We start from the raw sequence: 19,944 nt of genomic DNA, 5'->3' as shown, positions 1-19,944 counted from the left end.
GATCCACATCTCAGACTTTAAAGCCACTAACAAATCTTTAGTCTTTACATTAAAACCATTTCTAATAAACTACTTTTAGCTTTACCATTAAGAAAAGATGTTCTATGGTTTTAAAATGCACCAGGTTAATGTTACATACAATAGGAATAATAAAGTTTTGAACTATGTACGTCCTTTCACTTACTTTTGCAATTAAGATTCTCTGAACTGGTTCAGAGTCATCAAAAACCACAAAACCAAAGTTTGGAAGCTTTCCCCCAACACCCTTGGTATTGATGCGAAGTTCCACAACGTTTCCAAAACCTGTGAAAATATATATTACACCAAGGGGATTAAACATTTTAATAGAATACTTTGTAGCTTTAAGTGTTGAGGAGAAATAACCTTAATCTACTTGAACCATTTCAAATAAGGTGCAAGCTGCTACACCCAGTGACAACTAAAGTACATTCACTCATACACATAAAGATGCTAACAACTAGTCTGACCGCTTGTTACATTACCCTTCTGAATTGGTCCTTTCAAAAGGAAAGTTACCTGCATAGCTTCACAAAGACAAGGACATTTTCTATTTCTGACTTATATTTGCCAAAAGAACCCTATCCCCAAATTTAAGAGCTGAATCAGCTCTTTCTTCTAACCTCTATCACTAGGCCAGTCAACACTCAGTAGTCACAGGGAAACATCTAATATAACCTTCTACTCACTTCTGACCAATTAAAGTGATTGGTACCTAGAGATACATACAGTATACAGAAAGATAACAAGTTTTTTTTTTTTAAGTTCTAATTATATTATGAAAAAAGCTCTATTCCCCCCTGCTCAATTTTACAATAAAGCAAATAAACTACTCACTCATGAAGAACTCTTTCAGTTCATTTTCATCAATATCATGTGGCAAGTTACCAACAAAAAGTTGATGACTGTCTGGATAGCGAATTATTCTACGGTTGTCAGATTCATTCTGTTCAATATCTCCTCTGCCTGAGAAAAGGAACAGGACAGACATTAAAGTTTATAATATATAACAACCAGTTATTATGTAACCAGCAATGAATGTATAAAAGATATTCCTGTTTTAGTTTAATAAGATAGTGAGCTCCTTGAACAGAGGTGGAAGTGCCTATTATTAGTAGGTTAGTTAGAAAACAACATGACACTAAGTAGAAAGTGAGGGTATTGACTAGATTGCTAAAATTCCTTCTTCTAGATCTACTGGTCTGATTATATGAAAGTCCAACATTAGTACAAGTATTCCTCCTTAACCAAATTCTTGCCATCATCCAAGAACCAAACAAAGTTCAGAGAGTGAGATATATTTGTTCTAAGTATTTGTTTAGCATTTTGAGATTTACAAATTAATCTTTGGTTGTACGAAATTATAGCCAAATCAGTAAATTTAATACTAACAATATCTCATTTAAATAGGCTATATACATTTTAACGTGCTCAAATTTATACAAAAAATTTTTATTTGATCCTCTCAATAACACAAAACACAATGAGGCATATAAAAAAGGCATCACACAAGAAAAATTTGTGTAGTAACTAAATGGCATAAGAGAAGCTCATAATTTAAGGCTCTCACCCAAGATCATAAGCTCAAGCAATAGCAAAACTAGGACAAACCCCAGTTCCCATGACTTCTGCTTTATTAACGGATCACTTTATTTTACTTTTGTGGGAAAAATTACATAGGCTATTGACGGATACGATCTCCCACCTCCTCCCAAAAGCAATCTAAACATACTTAAAGAATTCAAATAGAGGTGCTACGTATATTAGCTAACAATGGAAACAAGTCAAAAATCATGGCAACTTACTTAATACCTAAGACAATCAAAATAAGAAGAATCGGGGTGTGCTTATTGTTTATCTGTGAAGAGATAAGAGTGCTAAGTAAGAGAGTAGGTTATTGGCAGCTCGGTTTTGAATTCTTAGAACCAGTGACAATAACCAAATAAAATCTGTCTCAAAATTTTTACACTTTCAAAATACATGTCTCTACCACATGTCAACTACTCCTCCCCTGAAAGTCAGTTGTTCTACCCCAGCCTGTACCTTTAGCAAGTTAAATCTTTTGAGAAATTTGGTATTAAAAGGAACTGCATATAAAACACATTATGGTTCTTTAAGTTCAGTCTTTTCCAACTTTCCAACTGCTAAATGCTGAAGGCCACAGAGGGGCTGACTCACCTGGTCTTGGTCCTCTAGGAGGGAAACCGGGTCGTTCTCGAGGTCGTTGTTCACGCACCCGAGGTGGCTGAGACTGAACTTCTGGTTTAGCTTCAACTCTTGGCTAAAATACAAGGAAAAAAATACATTATAAATAAACTCATTCCACAGGGGATAAAACAACTAAAGCAACTACCAGCAAGTCATCAGCAGACATAATGGTCATTTTAAGCTCAGAATAGTTTTAACACAGTGTCCTATGTATGTGAGGAATAAGTTTTACAAAGATATTCTGTACCAATCTAGGACTGTAGGGTAGGTTTGTTTTCCCATTCAAGGATACAGAACTCAAAATAAGCTGCTTTTACAACCACGTTTTTTTCAATAACTTTACATCCACATTGAGACAGCATTAAAGGTACTGCTACAAAAATCACAAAAATGCAAGATGAGCCACTCCATGTAAATGCATATGCAAAATAAAAAATCAACTTTATTCTAGACAAAATTATGACACACACTGTCTAATTATCTAGTTTGCTGCCCCTCAAATGTTACCAGTGCTTAGCCAATGTTCTAAACTCCACCCACAAACCTTAAAAGTATTTAGATAGTTCAAATTATACAGTTTAGTTTATTCTAAGCAACTAAAAATACTACCTGTAAGTTAAAATTAAATAAACAAGACAGAAACATGTGTAAAGCACCTCAGAATCAAGGAGTCCTTCACCACCCTACTGTTCTTCCATATAGGAAAGGAATGCAAGACCCCAACAATTTTCTTTAACTGCACCCGTGGGAGGGGAGGCTCAGGCAGGGAGTAACAGAACTTTTTAAGATGCCTTCCAAAAATTTCTGCCAACTGCCAAAAATTACACACATATAATTAAAATAACTATTTTAAAACAAAGGAACATCTGCTATTACCTTTTCCTTAATACAGTGGCATTTTCAGTATTCCCAAACTCTTCAGGCCATCCACTGCCCAAATATTTATGGTCCAAGGAAGAGATAAAACATATGCACCTTCAAAGAGTGCCGAAAACACTCAGCAGGATATGAAGAAAATGTCCTCCAAGTCAGAAAACTAGTGATTTCAGTCATGTCTTTATGACTGATCATCTCTGAGGACCCCAGTCTAGCCAGTGTCTCAAAAATTCTTTCATCACTTATATAACTGATTATTATTATAACTTGCAAGGTCAAATTCTAATACAGAAAGTTATAAAGAGTTACGCTTCTTTCAAAAGTGACGATTTACTGTAAATGACTTCACCCTCTGTAATCAAAAGGTACAACAGTAGTTTTTAACAGATGTGTGTATCTCTTCCCAAACTTTTTTTCCATGAAGATTTCCCATTTCCCTCAAGATGAGTTGCTCTCCCCAGGGCACCTAGGTGGTTCAGTCGGTTAAGCATCCGACTTGATTTTGGCTCAGGTCATAGCATGGTTTGTGAGTTCAAACCCCATGCTGGGCTCTGTGCTGCTTGAGAATTATCTGTCTCCCTCTCTCTCTGCCCTTACCAGGCTTGTACTCCCTTTCTCAAAAATAATAACGTTAATTAAAAAAAAAAAAGGGGCGCCTGGGTGGCGCAGTCGGTTAAGCGTCCGACTTCAGCCAGGTCATGATCTCGCGGTCTGTGAGTTCGAGCCCCGCGTCGGGCTCTGGGCTGATGGCTCAGAGCCTGGAGCCTGTTTCCGATTCTGTGTCTCCCTCTCTCTCTGCCCCTCCCCCGTTCATGCTCTGTCTCTCTCTGTCCCAAAAATAAATTTAAAAAAAAAAAAAAAAAAAAAAGATGAAGTTGCTTCCCATGTTCTAGGATTTTGCTATTTTAAAAATAATTTCAACTCTCTTCAGTTTTCTCAATTATTTACATGTATTTATTCCTCTAAGGACTGTATCCTAATTCATTTCTACATCACCCAAAACCAAGCACAGTGATGTTAGGCACAGATGTTCAATAACTATTGGTTCATTTAGAATTAAATTACATTTTTAGTTTTTCAGCATGTAGGAGAATGTTCTATGTCTGACAAGGGGACCTATGTTATAGACCTGAAACCACTGTGATCTGTATTTGCAGTTTAACACTATATGGTAATTCGACCCAAAATGTGATGCCTGAAAAAGGCAGTTATGTAAAGTTTCACTAAAGGGGGCCTAAAAGTGCCAACAATTAAAAAACAGACAAACTCGAACAAAGTTTGATGAAGCTAGTATCCTTGGAAAATTAATAAAAATAGCAAATGTACCTTTCAATTTAAAATTCTCAGAAAAACCTGACTCACTGAATGCAAATGTTATCAAAGAACTTAAGAGGTGCCCTCACTGACCTGATTTACATTCTTTTCCAAATTAATTACCAAAACCAAAAATAACTACACATACCAAAATAGACAAGTTCTTCATTATCCTTTAAGGATTTAAAATTAAAAACAAATTTAAATAATTTACAACATCTTTTCAATAACTCATAGTGACTCAGCAACGTGTCAGTAGATATTTGATGATGCCAGTGTGAAAAAATATGTAGACCAGTATTCCTTTCAACAATTCATATATGTCAACTAAGCCAGCTGTGAATTCATAATTATTCAGGCTCAATTTCATGATTAAAACATTTACTCTGAATGAGATAAAATGGCTAACATACCACATACTATACTTTAGAGCCTTAAAATTAATTCCATATAACCAGAATGTGTGCTCAGGTGACAAATCTCACAAATGAAAGTCAAACAGAATATGAAATAAAAATGGAACCATCAAATCAACAACAGCAGGTAAAACCACTACTAAGTCCTTCAACTGAACATAAGCTAGTTAGATAAAGTTAGATAAACTAGTGAATTTCTAGACAAAGCCTTTTTACCATGAAATTAACTTACCTACTTCTAAATTAATTCCTACCAATACCCTAAAATTAGATTTAATTCTTTTTATTAAACTGTGCTAAAAGTGATAAGGAAATGGATACTACACCAAAGTAATAAAATAAAATTGAAGGATTTATTAAATCTAGTGGAAAAATCATGAATCCATTCCAAATATAGCCTAAAAAGAGCAGAAAATTATTTTAAATAGAAGTTTAAATTGTACCTGTTTAAAAATGTGTTAATAAGGGGATGGGTTGGAAAATACCATCTAGTCTCCTACAACTAAAAAAAAAAATTTTTTTTCCCCCTGGCCAAAAAGCTAGGATCTCATGTAATGTAATTCAGACATGCCTTAAATACAGTACTCTTCTTTGATGAAAATGGAGATACATTCCCCTCCAATGGGCTAAAGAAACCTATAGGTTTACATGAGTCACAAAGGGACTCTGGTGTCCAACTACATAAATTCAAAGTCCAGCCCTATGCTATTTATACAGCTGTCTGACCTTAGGCTGAGGTACTCTGGGCCTCAATTTACTCATCTGTGAAACAGGAATAGTAACCGTAAGCACCCTTACAGGGTAACTGAGGATTAGATGAGAATGAATATAAAGTGCTTTGCACAATGCCTGGCACAAACTGAAGACATAATAAGCATTAGCTATTTTATTTCTTAACTGGAAGTTTAAAATAAATGTAGCCAACACTCAGAAGATGAAGTAACTATCCAAAGGATTTCAAATGCAAATCTGATAAGAAATCAAGAATTTCAAAAGAAAATTCAGAAGTCACTCATCAGGTCTTCAGATGGGTTGAAAAGCACAACCAACACCTGACAAATTAGTTTTCTTCAGTAAGACACAATTCTGGTTTGTAATCTGCCATTATCCAACATTATCCAACATTTCCTGAATATGTTAACTGGAAAAAAAAAAAACAGGTACCTTGAAGCCATGTGGTCTATTATGTAGCTGACTGTGTGTACCAACACCATAAAGGCTGTCTTAGGATTACTAACTACTTTTTTCAAACCTCAAAGTTTCACTGTTTACAGCAAATAAGAGGTTAATGTACACTAACCATTTTAAATGTAATTTTCTAGTGGAATGAAGTCTGACGCAAAATGTAGGAAAAAGAATTGAATACCCATTATCTGTACTATAGAATTAACTAAATTCTAATTTAGTTTAAACTATACCTAATAAACACACCAGGTAGCCAGTGTCTTATTTTCAGTGTTCTGAAAGCTCTGAAATGGGTAAGATGACAAACAGATGAAAAGCAGAATACTGGAATGATCAGTTAAGTGAACACTACAGTCATAAGTTGGTACAGGCTTCAATTAAATGGAGTGAACCACTTACAGACTGAGAGTTTAGGCAGAGTAGTTTTTAAAGTTTTCTATTTTTTTAAAACAGTGATTTTTTTTGTAATGCCATACTACTTTGTGCCTTTCCAGATTTCTTCCCTAAAACATTTTCACTAAATAAGATTTAAAACTTTAAAAGGAACATTTTTGTTATTTTAAGAAGCCTTTTAAATGACTCTATCTATCTATCTATCTATCTATCTATCTATCTATCTATCTATCTATCTATATTGGTAAAACCAACTTAGTGTGTATTTCACACCCAAACCCCAGATACTACCTATGCAGATGATGAATGGAGATTTGGCATTTATTTAAAGTGGGTGCACTGACATTTAATACAGTATTTTTGTATATTTAATCCATAATTTCTGATCGACTCATTTAAAGAAGTATAAAAGAGATAAGCAATTGGCAATGTAACAAGGATACAATCCAATGTGTTCACAGATCGGTTACCTGTGAGACTGGTGCTTTAACATGGGGTGGAATTCCAGAGGAAGAAACAGTACCACTAGGAGGCAGGTTTTTACTGGTCACTGAAGCCCAGGAGAAAGCCTGCAGGAAATGCAACAAACCTAGACTACTAATCATGGAAAACCACCAACATTCCTATAGGGAAACTTCCAAATATATACTTTCTTTTCATTTCTAAACTATTGTTCTATATTGGAGGACTCCTCAAAAGAAAGGCACACACACACATGCCAGTCTATGTGCCAGCTTTCAAAATCTCATTATGCAAGATTATCTGTTTTGTCTGAACTACTACATAAATCCACAAGCACGTTCCTATATGCTCTAAGGAGATGAGCAATGGCAAACAAACCACTAACTACACATACTAGAAAAATAAGAACCTAATAGAACCAATTCCTTCCCCTTTTGGGGGAAGATAAGGTGTGATGGTGTTGAGGGGAAGGATAGGAAAGAAGAGAGTACTCACTGGAAACTTTAACAGACATTCACAAATTGAACAAGGAATCTCCTCCTCTCACTACCCAAATATACTTTAACCTTCTACTTTACAGAAAGATAAAAGATGTTTTAGGTAGGCTTAAATGATACACTATGGGTGTCACTCATCTTTCCAAGATCATTTAATTGGTGGTGTAAGGAAATTGCTTCCATTTAAACCGGAAATAACAGGTACCTCTTCTTTTAATAGGCCAACTTGTTTAAGTTGGGAAATTGCATGACTCCAGTTGCATTCGTGCATAGAGGATTTCTACAGAATGAAGAGCAACTCTCAGTTATATACATGGACTCAAATAATCTCATGTAAGAGACTAAACACTGCACACAGACAAGGATTAATTGTAAGTTTCGCTCTTAGGGATATTTTGAGGGGGGGTGGAATACAAAGAAATTTCCTCAGGATTACAAAAAACCCCACAGCTTTCATATACATAAAAAAAGCATGGTTTACTATATTAAACAATTTAACATAATAGAACAAAGGTCATGCTTCATTAATGTCACCAAATATAAAAGTGTGATGTCACAGGCCTAAAGAGCTTCTTTGATCTAACCTTTGGTGGTTCCTGTGGCAGAGAAACAGGTTCAGCAGGAGGAGGAGAAGTAGACTTCTCCTCTAATTCTTCTAAGTTCTTCTCCTCCACTTGTGGCTTTAGTTCTTCAGTCTTTGTTTCCGATTCTGGCTCAGGTTCAGGTTCATGAGAGGACTCTTCCAAAGGTTCCTCTATGCCATTACTATAATCAAATAGTTTATTCATTTTTCAGTATGAAGGAAACAATCAGTTTGATTAAAATAAGATATAGTATTTCTCTAATCTAATGTGCATAACTAGTAATAAACTGTTTTGAAGCAAAAATCCACTAAGAACTAGAAGGTGGAAGGGAAGGCAGAAGAGAATGACAGTCTTGCACAGCATTTCTTTGATCCCGCTATTTTCAAATGGGAATATTTAATTACTAAAAATGTTTACTTCAATACTAACTATAAATAAACCCCATATTTATAAAAATAAAATGCTCTCTGTGTTGTCCCAAGTATTCTACATCATCAGTAAGTAATCACTGCTTTGGGCAAAACCATGTTCAATTTTCTATATAAATAAAACAACTTTTTCCAAACTTCTTGCATATATATATACTATATACTATATATGTATGGTACTAAAATCCTGGCTTGACAGGTAGCTTTATCAAGAATTTACTTCTAACAGTTAAGTCTAGAACAAAAACCACATTACAACTACATCATAATTTAGACCAAATTTGGCCATGCAAACACTATTCTTACGCCACAGGATGAGCTTCATAGTAACCACTATCAGCATTTTCTTGCACAGGTTCTGGGGATGGTTGCCTTTCTTCTTGTTCCTCTTCTACCTCATCTTCTGATTCTGACAATATATAATACACATCTCTTTTTTAAGAGGCTCAACAAACAATTTTATATACATATTTTTAGTGTTTAAGGAAGTGATACAACGGTTTCAAAAATTGGCCTATTCCTTACTAAGGCATTCAATTGCAGTATTCCCTGTTCTCTTAAAAACCGAAAAGCAAGCAAGATGAAATTTGGTATACATTCTATTTTAAAAAAAGATCTAGGGGCAGGCACCTGGGTGGCTCAATCAGTTAAGTGTCTGACTCTTGATTTCAGCTCAGGTCGTGATCTCACGGCTTCTGAGACCTAGCTCCGCATTGGGCTCTGCAATGACAGTGTGAAGCCTACTTGGGATTCTCTCTCTCCCTCTCTCTCTGCCCCCCCCCCCCCCCCGCCATGCTTACTCTCTCTCTCTCTCAAAATAAATAAACATTAAAAAAATAAAATTAAGGGGCGCCTGGGTGGTGCAGTCGGTTGAGCGTCCGACTTCAGCCAGGTCACGATCTCACGGTCCGTGAGTTCAAGCCCCGCATCAGGCTCTGGGCTGATGGCTCAGAGCCTGGAGCCTGTTTCCGATTCTGTGTCTCCCTCTCTCTCAGCCCCTCCCCCGTTCATGCTCTGTCTCTCTCTGTCCCAAAAATAAATAAACGTTGAAAAAAAAAATTAATTTTAAAAGATTAGTAAGAAAACGAAAGGTAGAAATAAATGACATTTAAGCCTTAACTGTTTGTTTCCTTTGTCACAGCTAATCAATAGTACAATAATAAGAAAAGGAAACAAACCGATACATATAAATGAAGGATCAAAAAAAGAATTGGGATAGCCAAAAAACTGACAGCCAACAAAGACACACTAAGTGGAAAAAAGCAACCTTTGAACCATCGTAACTGCATTTTTATAAAAAAAAGTATTGCTAAGGATAGGATCCAGCAAAATTCTGTAACAGGCACCAAACTCTTGTTTATAGAGAATAAGACTGAAATTTTTTTCACTTTCTATGTCTCATTTTTATATAATGAACATCTATTTCTTTTTAACAAAAAGGAGAAAGGGGGGTTTTGACTCAGTTACAATAGAGGCAAACTTCTGTAAGTTCTGCACTTTTCATGTCCTTAAAGAGCACTGATAGAATCTTTCTACCTTGAAAGTAACCTCACCTTCATCGAGCTCTGGTTCAGAATCACCAAATACTTCATCTTCATAACGAAACATATCATTGTGAACATAAAACTTATTTGGAACAGATCCCTACAGGAAAACAAAATTCAAATATTCCATTAAATAACAATATACTTGGCACTGCATAAAAAGAACAAATTGCAGGGGCGCCTGGGTGGCTCAGTCAGTTAAGCGTCCAACTTCAGCTCAGGTCACGATCTCACAGTTCGTGAGTTCGAGCCCCGCATCAGGCTATGTGCTGACAGCTCAGAGCCTGGAGCCTGCTTCCAATTCTGTGTCTCCCTCTCTCTCTGCCCCCTGCCCTGCTCACACTCTGTCTCTGTCTCTCAAAAAGTGAAAAAACATTAAAAAAAAAAAAATTAAATAAAAATTACGTGGCATATGCGTTATCTATTTTAACACTACGTAATTTTTAAAAACCTATAGAAATATAATCTAGACTCAATGTGATTTTCCAAAATTGAACATGCTGTATTAATATAAAGTACACTTATAAAAGACCATTCAAATATTGGAACTCAAGAAATGGCTACTCAATAGAAGAGAACTAGGACTAATTAACAAATGAAACTTTTCCATTTTAACGTAACTTCTTAAAACAAGATACTTTTTGTATTATGTATATAATCTTAGTAATCTATTTATACATTTGTGTCAGCATGACTTTTACTTCTAAATAGGCAAAGTGAAAAGAATCAAAAAATAAATAGCAAAGTGTATACACACCCACAAAGCTCAAATTATAGCTAACCCTAAACAACACAAGTTTGAACTGCACTCCAACTTACACATGACTTTTTGATAAACACAGTAATGTACTGTAAGTGTATTTTCTCTCATGTAATACCATTTTCTTTTCTCTAGCATACTTTATTATACGACTACAGTATAGAATACATACAACATACAAAATATATGTTAATCAACTGTTTATACTATCAGTAAGGCTTCTGGTCAATGACAGGCTATTAGTAGAGTTTTTGAAAAGTCAAAAGTTATGTGTCGATTTTCAGCTGCATGAAAGGTTGGTGCCCCTAACCCTGGCATTGCCCATGTTTATCAATGGGTCCAATACCAAGCTCTCCAATTTAGCTACATGCCTATCTAAATCTGTAAGAAGAAACTCGGAACACTTCAAGCAACTAATAACAATCAAAATCATACAAATGAAAATTAAGTGAAATGAAAACTTACTTCAGGAGCCAGAACAAAGGTCTGCATAAACTTCCGCTCTGGCTGTCCACTGTTAGATAGCAAACCCATGACCTGGACAACTACTCCATCACTCAAAGTTGCATGAGCATCCACATGACGAATTTTAGTATGACATTCACTGAAGTTCAGAGATAATACTTTGTGGTGTATATCCTTTAATAGGAGAAAAGACATACAAACTCTTATGATACTGCATTACTTAATACCACAGACTTTCACTGATTTCCTCACAACTCTAGAATATTAACTACTTAATCTTTCTGCCTCATACTTAATACTGCAGACATTCCCTGATTTCCTCAGAACTCTGGAATATTAACTACTTAATCCTTCTGCCTCATTTGAATCCATTCCATCATGACACGCATTACTGCCAGACTGATGCTCCTAAACCACCATTTTCAACATGTCACAGCTCTCTAGAAGAGATCCTTATGGCTGCCTCCTATTAAGCAGTATTACAAGTTTTATATAGCTGCCTCCCACCGTTCTGTATTAAGTCTTTAGTCATGCACACAAACTATGTTAACTATTCCTTGACTTCAAAACTGGTTTTACTTTAGTGTGTGTTTTCTGGTGCCATTTCTTCTACTTTCAATTTCCTGTTGTCTGGTAAGGCCAAATTCTGTATGTAATTCAGAGTCTAGCTAAAGTCCCACATCATCTACCAGGTCATAAGGTACATTTGGTTCTGTGCATCCCTGTAATAGAAGGCTTAGCCCATATTTTTATAAACTTAATACATTGTTCTCAACTGTTTCATGTATAAAATACATCAAGGATAGATAATAACCTATCTTCTCCTTGGTACCCAACCCAGTGTACTATCTTGTTTCAAACAAAATGGGTATTTATAAGAACTGAAAGCACATTTAAAAACTATTGTAACATGCATTCTAGTTACAACTAATGATCACTTTCAAGAAGAAATCCATGGGCACAAAAAATCTAAAATGTGTATGAAATTGATACTTACATTTTGGCCATAAACAGCTTCCTGGGGCTTTCCACTAGCATCTACTCCACCATGAACATAGGAAGAATTCCTTCCATAAAACCTATAAGGCCAGTGATAATTGATTAGCATTCAAATCTAAGAGGCAGCAAAGTTCTGGTATAAAAGAGACATAGCTTGTATGTCTGGCTCCATCCCTCATTAGTTGTATAATCTTGATGAAGTTACTTACGGTCCTTAAATTCAGTTTCCTTGGTCATCAAAAACAACAGTAACTACTCCATAAGACTGTTGTAAGGATTAAGTGATTAATGACAGAATTTTTAGTGTTCCTGGCACTCTGAATATACATGCAATCATTTGCTATTCTCATCTAATTCCTATCCAATCTTCTTAAGTGAAAGAATGAGATATTCAAAATACATTCTAAATACTGATGCTGTAGTAAGTAACTGACCCAGTTTTCCCTTCAAATACAGTAACTCAGTTATCTAGATTTGTTCGGGAATCAGATGCTGTTTAACATTCTACTCAAAGTTCCAAATGATTACTAATTCCAAAGGCTTAGATTAAAAGTTTAGTTAGATTTATAATAATTCAAACAATTCAGAGACCAAATAAGAAAGTTTACATTTCATTATCTATTATATCATTAATATTTTATACTGCTCTTTAAGTATGATAAACTAGTGTTTCTATGGCATTACCTAAAGCAATTAGAATATCCTTCTAAATTAAGATTATCAAACACACAATGTTAATTCTTTCATAAAGAAAACTCAGCTCCTATTGTTAATGAAACATGTAAGACTTCCTCTATGCCAAACAAAGTTCTCTGATTGCCCTCACAACCTCATGAAATAAGTGCTCTTTTGTAAATGAGCAAACTGAGGTTCACAAGAGGTTAAATTAACTCTCCGAAGACTACACAAGTGGGGTAGTAGCTAAGACATGAAATGAACCCAGACAGTCCCAGTCCCGTTCTATAGTCTATGCTTTTAACTACTATCTGTATTTTTAAGTTTACACTATTTTCTTGCAAACATGTAACTTCTGGCAAACTTTCTTACAAACATGTGAACTTCTATCATTTTTCTGGAGCACAATTTGGCTGTAGAGTGTATGTAAGAAATGTCTTAGAAGTGATCATACCTTTGATTTAACAATTCTACGTGCAGGAACTTATCTTAGTAACTAGAAAGGTGCACAAAGATACACGTGTAAGGATACTCACCAAAGTCTGTTAAAAAGTAAAAAATTATAAATACTTTTATTTGAAATGATAGAGAGCCTTAATGTCGCTACAAAAAAAGTTCCCTGTTTAATATCTACGTTATATAAACACTAAATTTCAGACAAGGAAAGGCCCTATTAAATCCATTCTCCCCTCCCCACTCTAAACTCCTTTATACACACTGTCAACAAAAATGTCTTTTCTTTCTATAATTAGAAAAATGTACAGGTATTTATTTTTGGATTTTTTTTTTGAGGAAGGACATTAGTTATAGAAACAGGTCTTGAATAATGCAAGGCATATTTCAAAATCTAACTTTAGAATGTCCTTAGAAGAGGACCTAGCTAAAAGAATCCAAGTCCTTTTAATAGCTTTTCCCACATGAAGTGGCAATGATTTATCCTTTAACTCATGTGGCTGGTACAACAAATACTTGCAAAGCCTAATCCACCTGCTAAAATACACAGGAAGAACAAAAATTGTAAATACTACTTACAATATAAATCAATTTCATTTCAAATTCTAGAAAAGTTCTAGAAAAAATAAGCTTACAGATGTCCAACTCTTGCCAAAATAGTAAACAAGGCTACTGTTGTTGTTTTACCAAGGAACAGTATTTTGCAGATCAGAAGAAATTTTCACCAGTCACTTAAATGATTCATTTTCTAACACTGCTATAAGAAACTTAAAAAGACAACTTACATCCATAATTTCAAACTGCAGATTAGAATCCATCAGTTGGTCAAGCCCAAGAAAAACACTCCACATTATACACATGTACATTTTATACAAATTATATAAATGTTGTATTTTATACAAAATACTCAAGAATATAATTGTGTATGTGTGTATGATGTGAAGCGTTTTTCTTACTGCAGATTTCATTTTTTAAAAAATCGGTTTTAGCCATCAGGCAGTTGAAATATTGGATATGGTTTGCAAACAAACAATCAGAACATGAGACAGGAAAGATGAAATATATGTAGTTCTACTCAAGAAAATAATCTAAATAAAAATACCAAATAATCCATTCAGAATTTACCTGTGTAAATATTCTGGAGCTTTATTCAGCAAAGTATAATATTGCCTCACAAACTCCCGCCCTACAAGCAGCGGACTGGGCTTCTCCATAACCATTTCTTTGCTGCACAATGTCAAATGCTAAGGGAGCAAACACAAAAATGATTAACTATTAAAAAGTCATGTTCATAAACTTTCAGGAAGGAAATTTTCTTAGCCATACAAATAAGAATAAAGAAAATTAATGCATTGGTTTAAAAGCAATTTATAACAACAAAATCATAACTTCCCAACAGCTACTGGTAAATTCCAACATTCACAGTTCCTTCATCTCTATTCCTCCAGGGAGGGTGGGGGTGGGGAGTGTCACACAGTTCTTTCTCTTATTCCCAAGAGAGTACTATATGCTGCCTCACACAATGAACACCATAACCAAGTCTTTCTGTCCACAGTACCTTTCTCCTTTTGGGGACTATAATCGATGTCCTTGGATTCCAATGATTTATTTTTAAAAATCAGACAAAGGCACCAGTTAGGACCAGGAGATTACACTTATCATGGGAAACTATAGACTTGTATCTTCTTTGTATTCTCTCTCCTTGGAATTATTTCACTGCCTTCAAAATGATAATGATTACCATAAAAAATAAGCAATAACCTGGGGCACCTGGGTGGCTCAGTCGGTTGGGCTGTCCAACTTTGGCTCAGGTCATGATCTCACAATTCGGGAGTTTGAACCCCAGATTGGGCCTCCTACTGTCAGCCTGTCAGTGCAGAGCCCACTTTGGATCCTCTGTCCTGTCCCTCCCCTACCCCTATCCCACTAATGCTCTCCCAAAAATAAATAAATATATTTAAAATTTTTTTTAAAAATCAGCAGACAATAATATGTTTTACATTTGGCCTATGTCCAGTTATTTCTTTCCATTAACTAAGTAAGCATTTACTACATTGCCAGGTGCTATTAATAAAGGGGATACCTGATGAACAAGATTAAGATAGGGCTAAAGAAGTTTATAATCTACCCAAAAACCAAATAATCCAGAAACAGGAAAAAGACATGGAGACACTTCTCCGAGAAAGACATCCAGATGGCCAACCGAAACACAGAAAAATGCTCAACATCACTCATCATCAGGGAAATACAAACCAAAACCACAATGAGATACCACCTCACACCCCTCAGAACAGCTAACATTAACAACTCAGGCAACAACAGATGTTGGTGAGGATTTGGAGAAAGAGGGTCTCTTTTGCATTGCTGGTGGGAATGCAAACTGGTGCAGCCACTCTGGAAGACAGTATGGAGGTTCCTCAAAAAATTAAAAATAGAACTACCCTACGACCCAGCAACTGCACTACTAGGAATTTATCCATGGGATACAGGTGTGCTGTTTTGAAGGGGCACATGCACCCCAATGTTTACAGCAGCACTATCAACAATAGCCTAAGTATGGAAAGAGCCTAAATGTCCATCGATGGATGAATGGATAAAGATGTGGTGTATATATATACAATGGAGAATTACGTGGCAATCAAAAAGAATGAAATCTTGCCATTTGGAACTATGTGGATAGAACTAGAGGGTATTATGCTAAGCCAAATAAGTCAGAGAAAGACAAATATCTTATGACTTCTCTCATATGAGGACTTTAAGACACAGAACAGATTAACATAAGGGAGGGGAAGGGAAGCAAAAATAATATAAGAACAGGGAAGGGGACAAAACATAGGAGACTCTTAAATATGGAGAACAAACAGAGGGTTGCTGGAGGGGGGATGGGCTAAATGGGTAAGGGGCACTAAGGAATCTACTCCTGAAATCACTGTTGCACTATATGCTAACTAATTTGGATGTAAATTAAAAAAATAAATAAAAATTTTAAAAATGAAAAAAAAAGTTTACAATCATGAAATTTATGAAACAAAACGAAGCAAAGGGAAAAAAACAAGAGAGACAAATCAAGAAACAGACTCTTGGGAGTGCCGGTTGGTAGAGCTGGAGACTCTTGATCTCAGGGTTATGAGTTTGAGCCGCACATCAGACATGGAGCCTACTTTAATAAGTAAATAAATAAATAAATGAGGGGCGGGGAGGAAGGGGAAAGAAAACAAACAAACAGACTCTTAATTATAGAGAACTGATGACTACCAGATGGGAAAGGGGTGGGGGAACAGGTACAGGGTGATGTATAGAAGCACTGAATCAGTATATCATACACCTGAAATTAACGTAATAATGTAAAGTTTATAATCTGCCATGGAATATAAACAAGGACATAGGGAACAGAATGGTTAGGCACTATGATAAAGTACTGTTAAGCTCAAATCTCAAAGGCCAGATCAAGAAAAACAAACACAATCAAGACAAGGGAGGGAGGGTTTGTGCTGACAGGGAGGGGGCTTAAAAAATTAAAAAGAAAACAAATAGAAAATAAAAATAGAAACACAATCATTTACTTTTTTCATGTTTATTTCTGACAGAGAGAAAGAGAGAGAGGGAGAGAGAAAGGGAGACAGAGGATCTGAAGCAGGCTCTGCGCTGAGAGCACAGAGCCCAAGGTAGGACTCAAACTCACAAACCATTAGATGGTGACCTGGGTTGAGCCAAGGTTGAACACTTAACTGACTGAAACACCCAGGTGCCCAGAAATACAATCACTTAAAGTAAATGCCTTACAAGGTGCCTGGGTGGCTCAGTCAGTTGAGCATTTGACTCTTGAACCAGTTCAGGTCATGATATTGCAGTCTTGAGACTGAACTCCCAGTAGGGCTCTGCGATGAGTGTGGAGACTGCTTGAGATTCTCTCGCTCCCTCTCTCTCTCTGCCCTTCCCTCCTTTCCCCTCCCCTTCTCTCTCTCAAAATACATGAAACTTAAAAAAAAAATTACTTACATGATTATAGCCCCCAGAACAGTCAAAATTATAACATTAAGAATCAGAAAAGAGAAAAAAAGTAAAAAGTTAAATATTACTTGTTTAAATATATATTTATAATTAAACATCCTTTCCTACTACACTTAAAAGTACTGGAAAAAATTCACAGTATCTATGTGTACCTACAGGGCAACTAGGATGAGTTTAAATTCCTGCTTAACAAATAAATCTCAATGTAGGTTTCCTTTAAACAAAAAATTTTACAGCCAAAAATAAGCTGCCATAATCATTACAACTGTGATAATGTTTTTAAATAAAAATCAGGTTATCAACCATAGTAGAGCCTATAGAAAGACTGTAGCTCTGTAGCTCCTGTGTGGCTCGGTCGGTTAAGTGTCTGACTTTGGCTCAGGTCATGATCTAGCAGTTTGTGGGTTCGAGCCCTGCGTCAAGTTCTGTGCTGACAGCTCAGAGCCTGGAGCCTGCTTCAGATTCTGTGTCTCCCTCTCTCTCTGCCCACCCCCCCCCCCACTTGTGCTGTGTCTCAAAAATGAAAAAATTAAAAAATAAACATTAAAAAAAGTTTTAAAAAATGTAGCTCTATATAATCCCAGTGACTCCCAATTCAGTTTTCACATAATGCTCTCTCCTTTTACAACTGTCTTGAAATAGTAAACAACAAATCTGTTTAAATTTTTAAATAGCATCTTACTTGCTTTCAAAAATAGTGAATCCAAAAAAAGGAAAAAAAGTTAATTCACTGCTTCCAGTGGCAGGGTCTAGGGACAGGGCAGTGGCAAGAAGAAGCCCCTGAAAGCAGCTAGAAGAGGTAAAGTGAAGGCCATGGGGGAAGTGATGGCCATGGGGGATGGCCACAGGAGGAATGGAGAAATCTAGCAAAATGTAAGCAGTTTCTTCTGTCTCCATCAGGAGATGGTGATCCTTACTGCTGTTTAAAACATCTGCATTCTCTGCCATAAAATCTGTTGCCACCAATAGGTAGAAAGAAGTGTTGTGTTGGAGCCTTCCGTACATTCAAGAATAAACTTTGGAAAAAAAAGAAAAAAAGAAACAACATACAGTGGGGGCTCATCTCTTTATTTCTTGTTACTCAGCTATTTCTACCTTACTCGGAGGTCAGAGCAAACCCAACCTAGAATCCTGCCAGTCTGTTCTTCAGTCTTTTGTTCTCCCTTGAATTCTGTACCACTTACAAATAAACCAACTCATAAAAAAAAAAAAAAAAGAGAGAGAGAGAGAGAGAGAGAGAGAGAGAGAGAGAGAGAGAGAAAAGAAAAAATTCACAAAGCAGAATCAGATACTGTCATTTCAGGTGCCATTAGTTTCCTCCAAAACCTAAAACTTCCAATAAGGATTAACAAACCCTAATGCATAAAAGAACTCTCATTTGCTATATATTTAAAGTAACAAAGCTAAAGCTACACAGTATTTTTATTTTGAATAAGTGTGAAGTACTTATCTAGTAAAATTAATGTGAAAATTATATATACTTTTTTAATGTTTATTTATCTTGAGAGACAGAGAGAGAGAAACAGAGAGCAAGTGCATGCGTGAGCAAGGCGGGGAGGAGGGAGAGGGAAGAGGGAAGAGAGTCCCAAGCAGGCTCCTTGGGCTGTGGTAAAGTTAATCTCACAAACTGAGATCATGACCTGAGCTGATAATCAAGAGTCAGAAATTTAACCCACTGAGCCACCCAGGCACCCCTTAAGTTTGCATTTATAATTCATGCACAGCCAATGTATATCACAATCTAGTCAAGAGGAAAAACAAAAGAACCAAATTACACATTCAGAATAAATGTGATTACAAGAACAACTGTGCAATTCTTATTATTCACAGCAAAGTATTCAACTCATAGGTAAGCAATTTCTGGGATTTGGGTCCTTCCATTTTTTTTTTTTTTTTTTAATGATCAAATAGAAACCTCTGAACATGGGACTAAGAAAGATTTTAACTATCTAAGACCATGAAAGAGTTAGCTTTTGGGATCTCAATTTTCTAATTTATAAATGAGATGTGATCTCTGGTCAAACCTACAAGACGATACAGTTCAACAAAGATAGCCGAGATTAAAGGATTCTTCTGTAAAAGGGAATCTTCTTCATGTGGTTGTTAGCCTCTAGCACCTTCAAAGATTAAGAGCAATTATCATCTAACATCTTTTTGGATAAAGTAAAATTCTATGTATTAAACCCCACTTTTTCCTATGAACATTTGAAAATGTGGAGATTTGTGTCACACTGGGATGCACATATAAATTCACTTTTCCATGTCAATTAAAAATAATCAGTCCTATCTATTCATCCAAATACCAACATGATTATATGTGGCCTCCGAGATATAATTTACAGAGCCTCAACTACTTCAGAGATCATTCTACTTTCCAACTTTACCCCACTTAATCCCCGTGTCTCTTCATCAATATCCTTTTATTCATTCTTGTTTCTTAAAATGTTTCTTCTCCATTTGCCTAGACTAATTCCTGAAGCATAGCTACTCCAGCTCTCATGGGAAATTGCTCTGTATCAACTGGCACTATCTTTTCTGAATCTCTTAATACCAGTGAGAGAGGAGTGGAGGAAAGAAAATTAACACATATACACAAGAGAAGAAAGTCACATTGGGCTTCATCTTACAATATACTTCAAATTCAAGTAAGTTAAAA

General features: G+C 35.8%; 1 protein-coding gene across 5 annotated transcripts in view; it reads right to left on the bottom strand.

The window, feature by feature from the left end:
- The window catches only part of G3BP2 (G3BP stress granule assembly factor 2), a 79,459-nt gene that overhangs the window by 3,307 nt on the left and 56,208 nt on the right, over positions 1 to 19,944 (bottom strand). For 4 of the 5 annotated variants that reach the window (XM_006931055.5, XM_023253042.2, XM_003985278.6 and 1 more), the window contains exons 2-11: positions 14,403 to 14,521; positions 12,148 to 12,229; positions 11,151 to 11,324; positions 9,935 to 10,025; positions 8,688 to 8,790; positions 7,954 to 8,134; positions 6,881 to 6,979; positions 2,197 to 2,299; positions 856 to 984; positions 185 to 303 (exon numbers count right to left, since the gene is read on the bottom strand). In XM_006931055.5, coding sequence (XP_006931117.1) covers positions 185 to 303; positions 856 to 984; positions 2,197 to 2,299; positions 6,881 to 6,979; positions 7,954 to 8,134; positions 8,688 to 8,790; positions 9,935 to 10,025; positions 11,151 to 11,324; positions 12,148 to 12,229; positions 14,403 to 14,497 — 1,176 coding nt within the window. In that variant the 5' untranslated portion in view covers positions 14,498 to 14,521. The remainder of the gene's footprint in view (positions 1 to 184; positions 304 to 855; positions 985 to 2,196; positions 2,300 to 6,880; positions 6,980 to 7,953; positions 8,135 to 8,687; positions 8,791 to 9,934; positions 10,026 to 11,150; positions 11,325 to 12,147; positions 12,230 to 14,402; positions 14,522 to 19,944) is intronic. The other variant, XM_003985279.6, reaches the window with a different exon arrangement.

This window comes from Felis catus, chromosome B1, assembly GCF_018350175.1.
Source record: "Felis catus isolate Fca126 chromosome B1, F.catus_Fca126_mat1.0, whole genome shotgun sequence".
NCBI classification, from domain to species: Eukaryota; Metazoa; Chordata; class Mammalia; order Carnivora; family Felidae; genus Felis; species Felis catus.
This window is presented reverse-complemented; position numbering and strand designations above follow the sequence as displayed.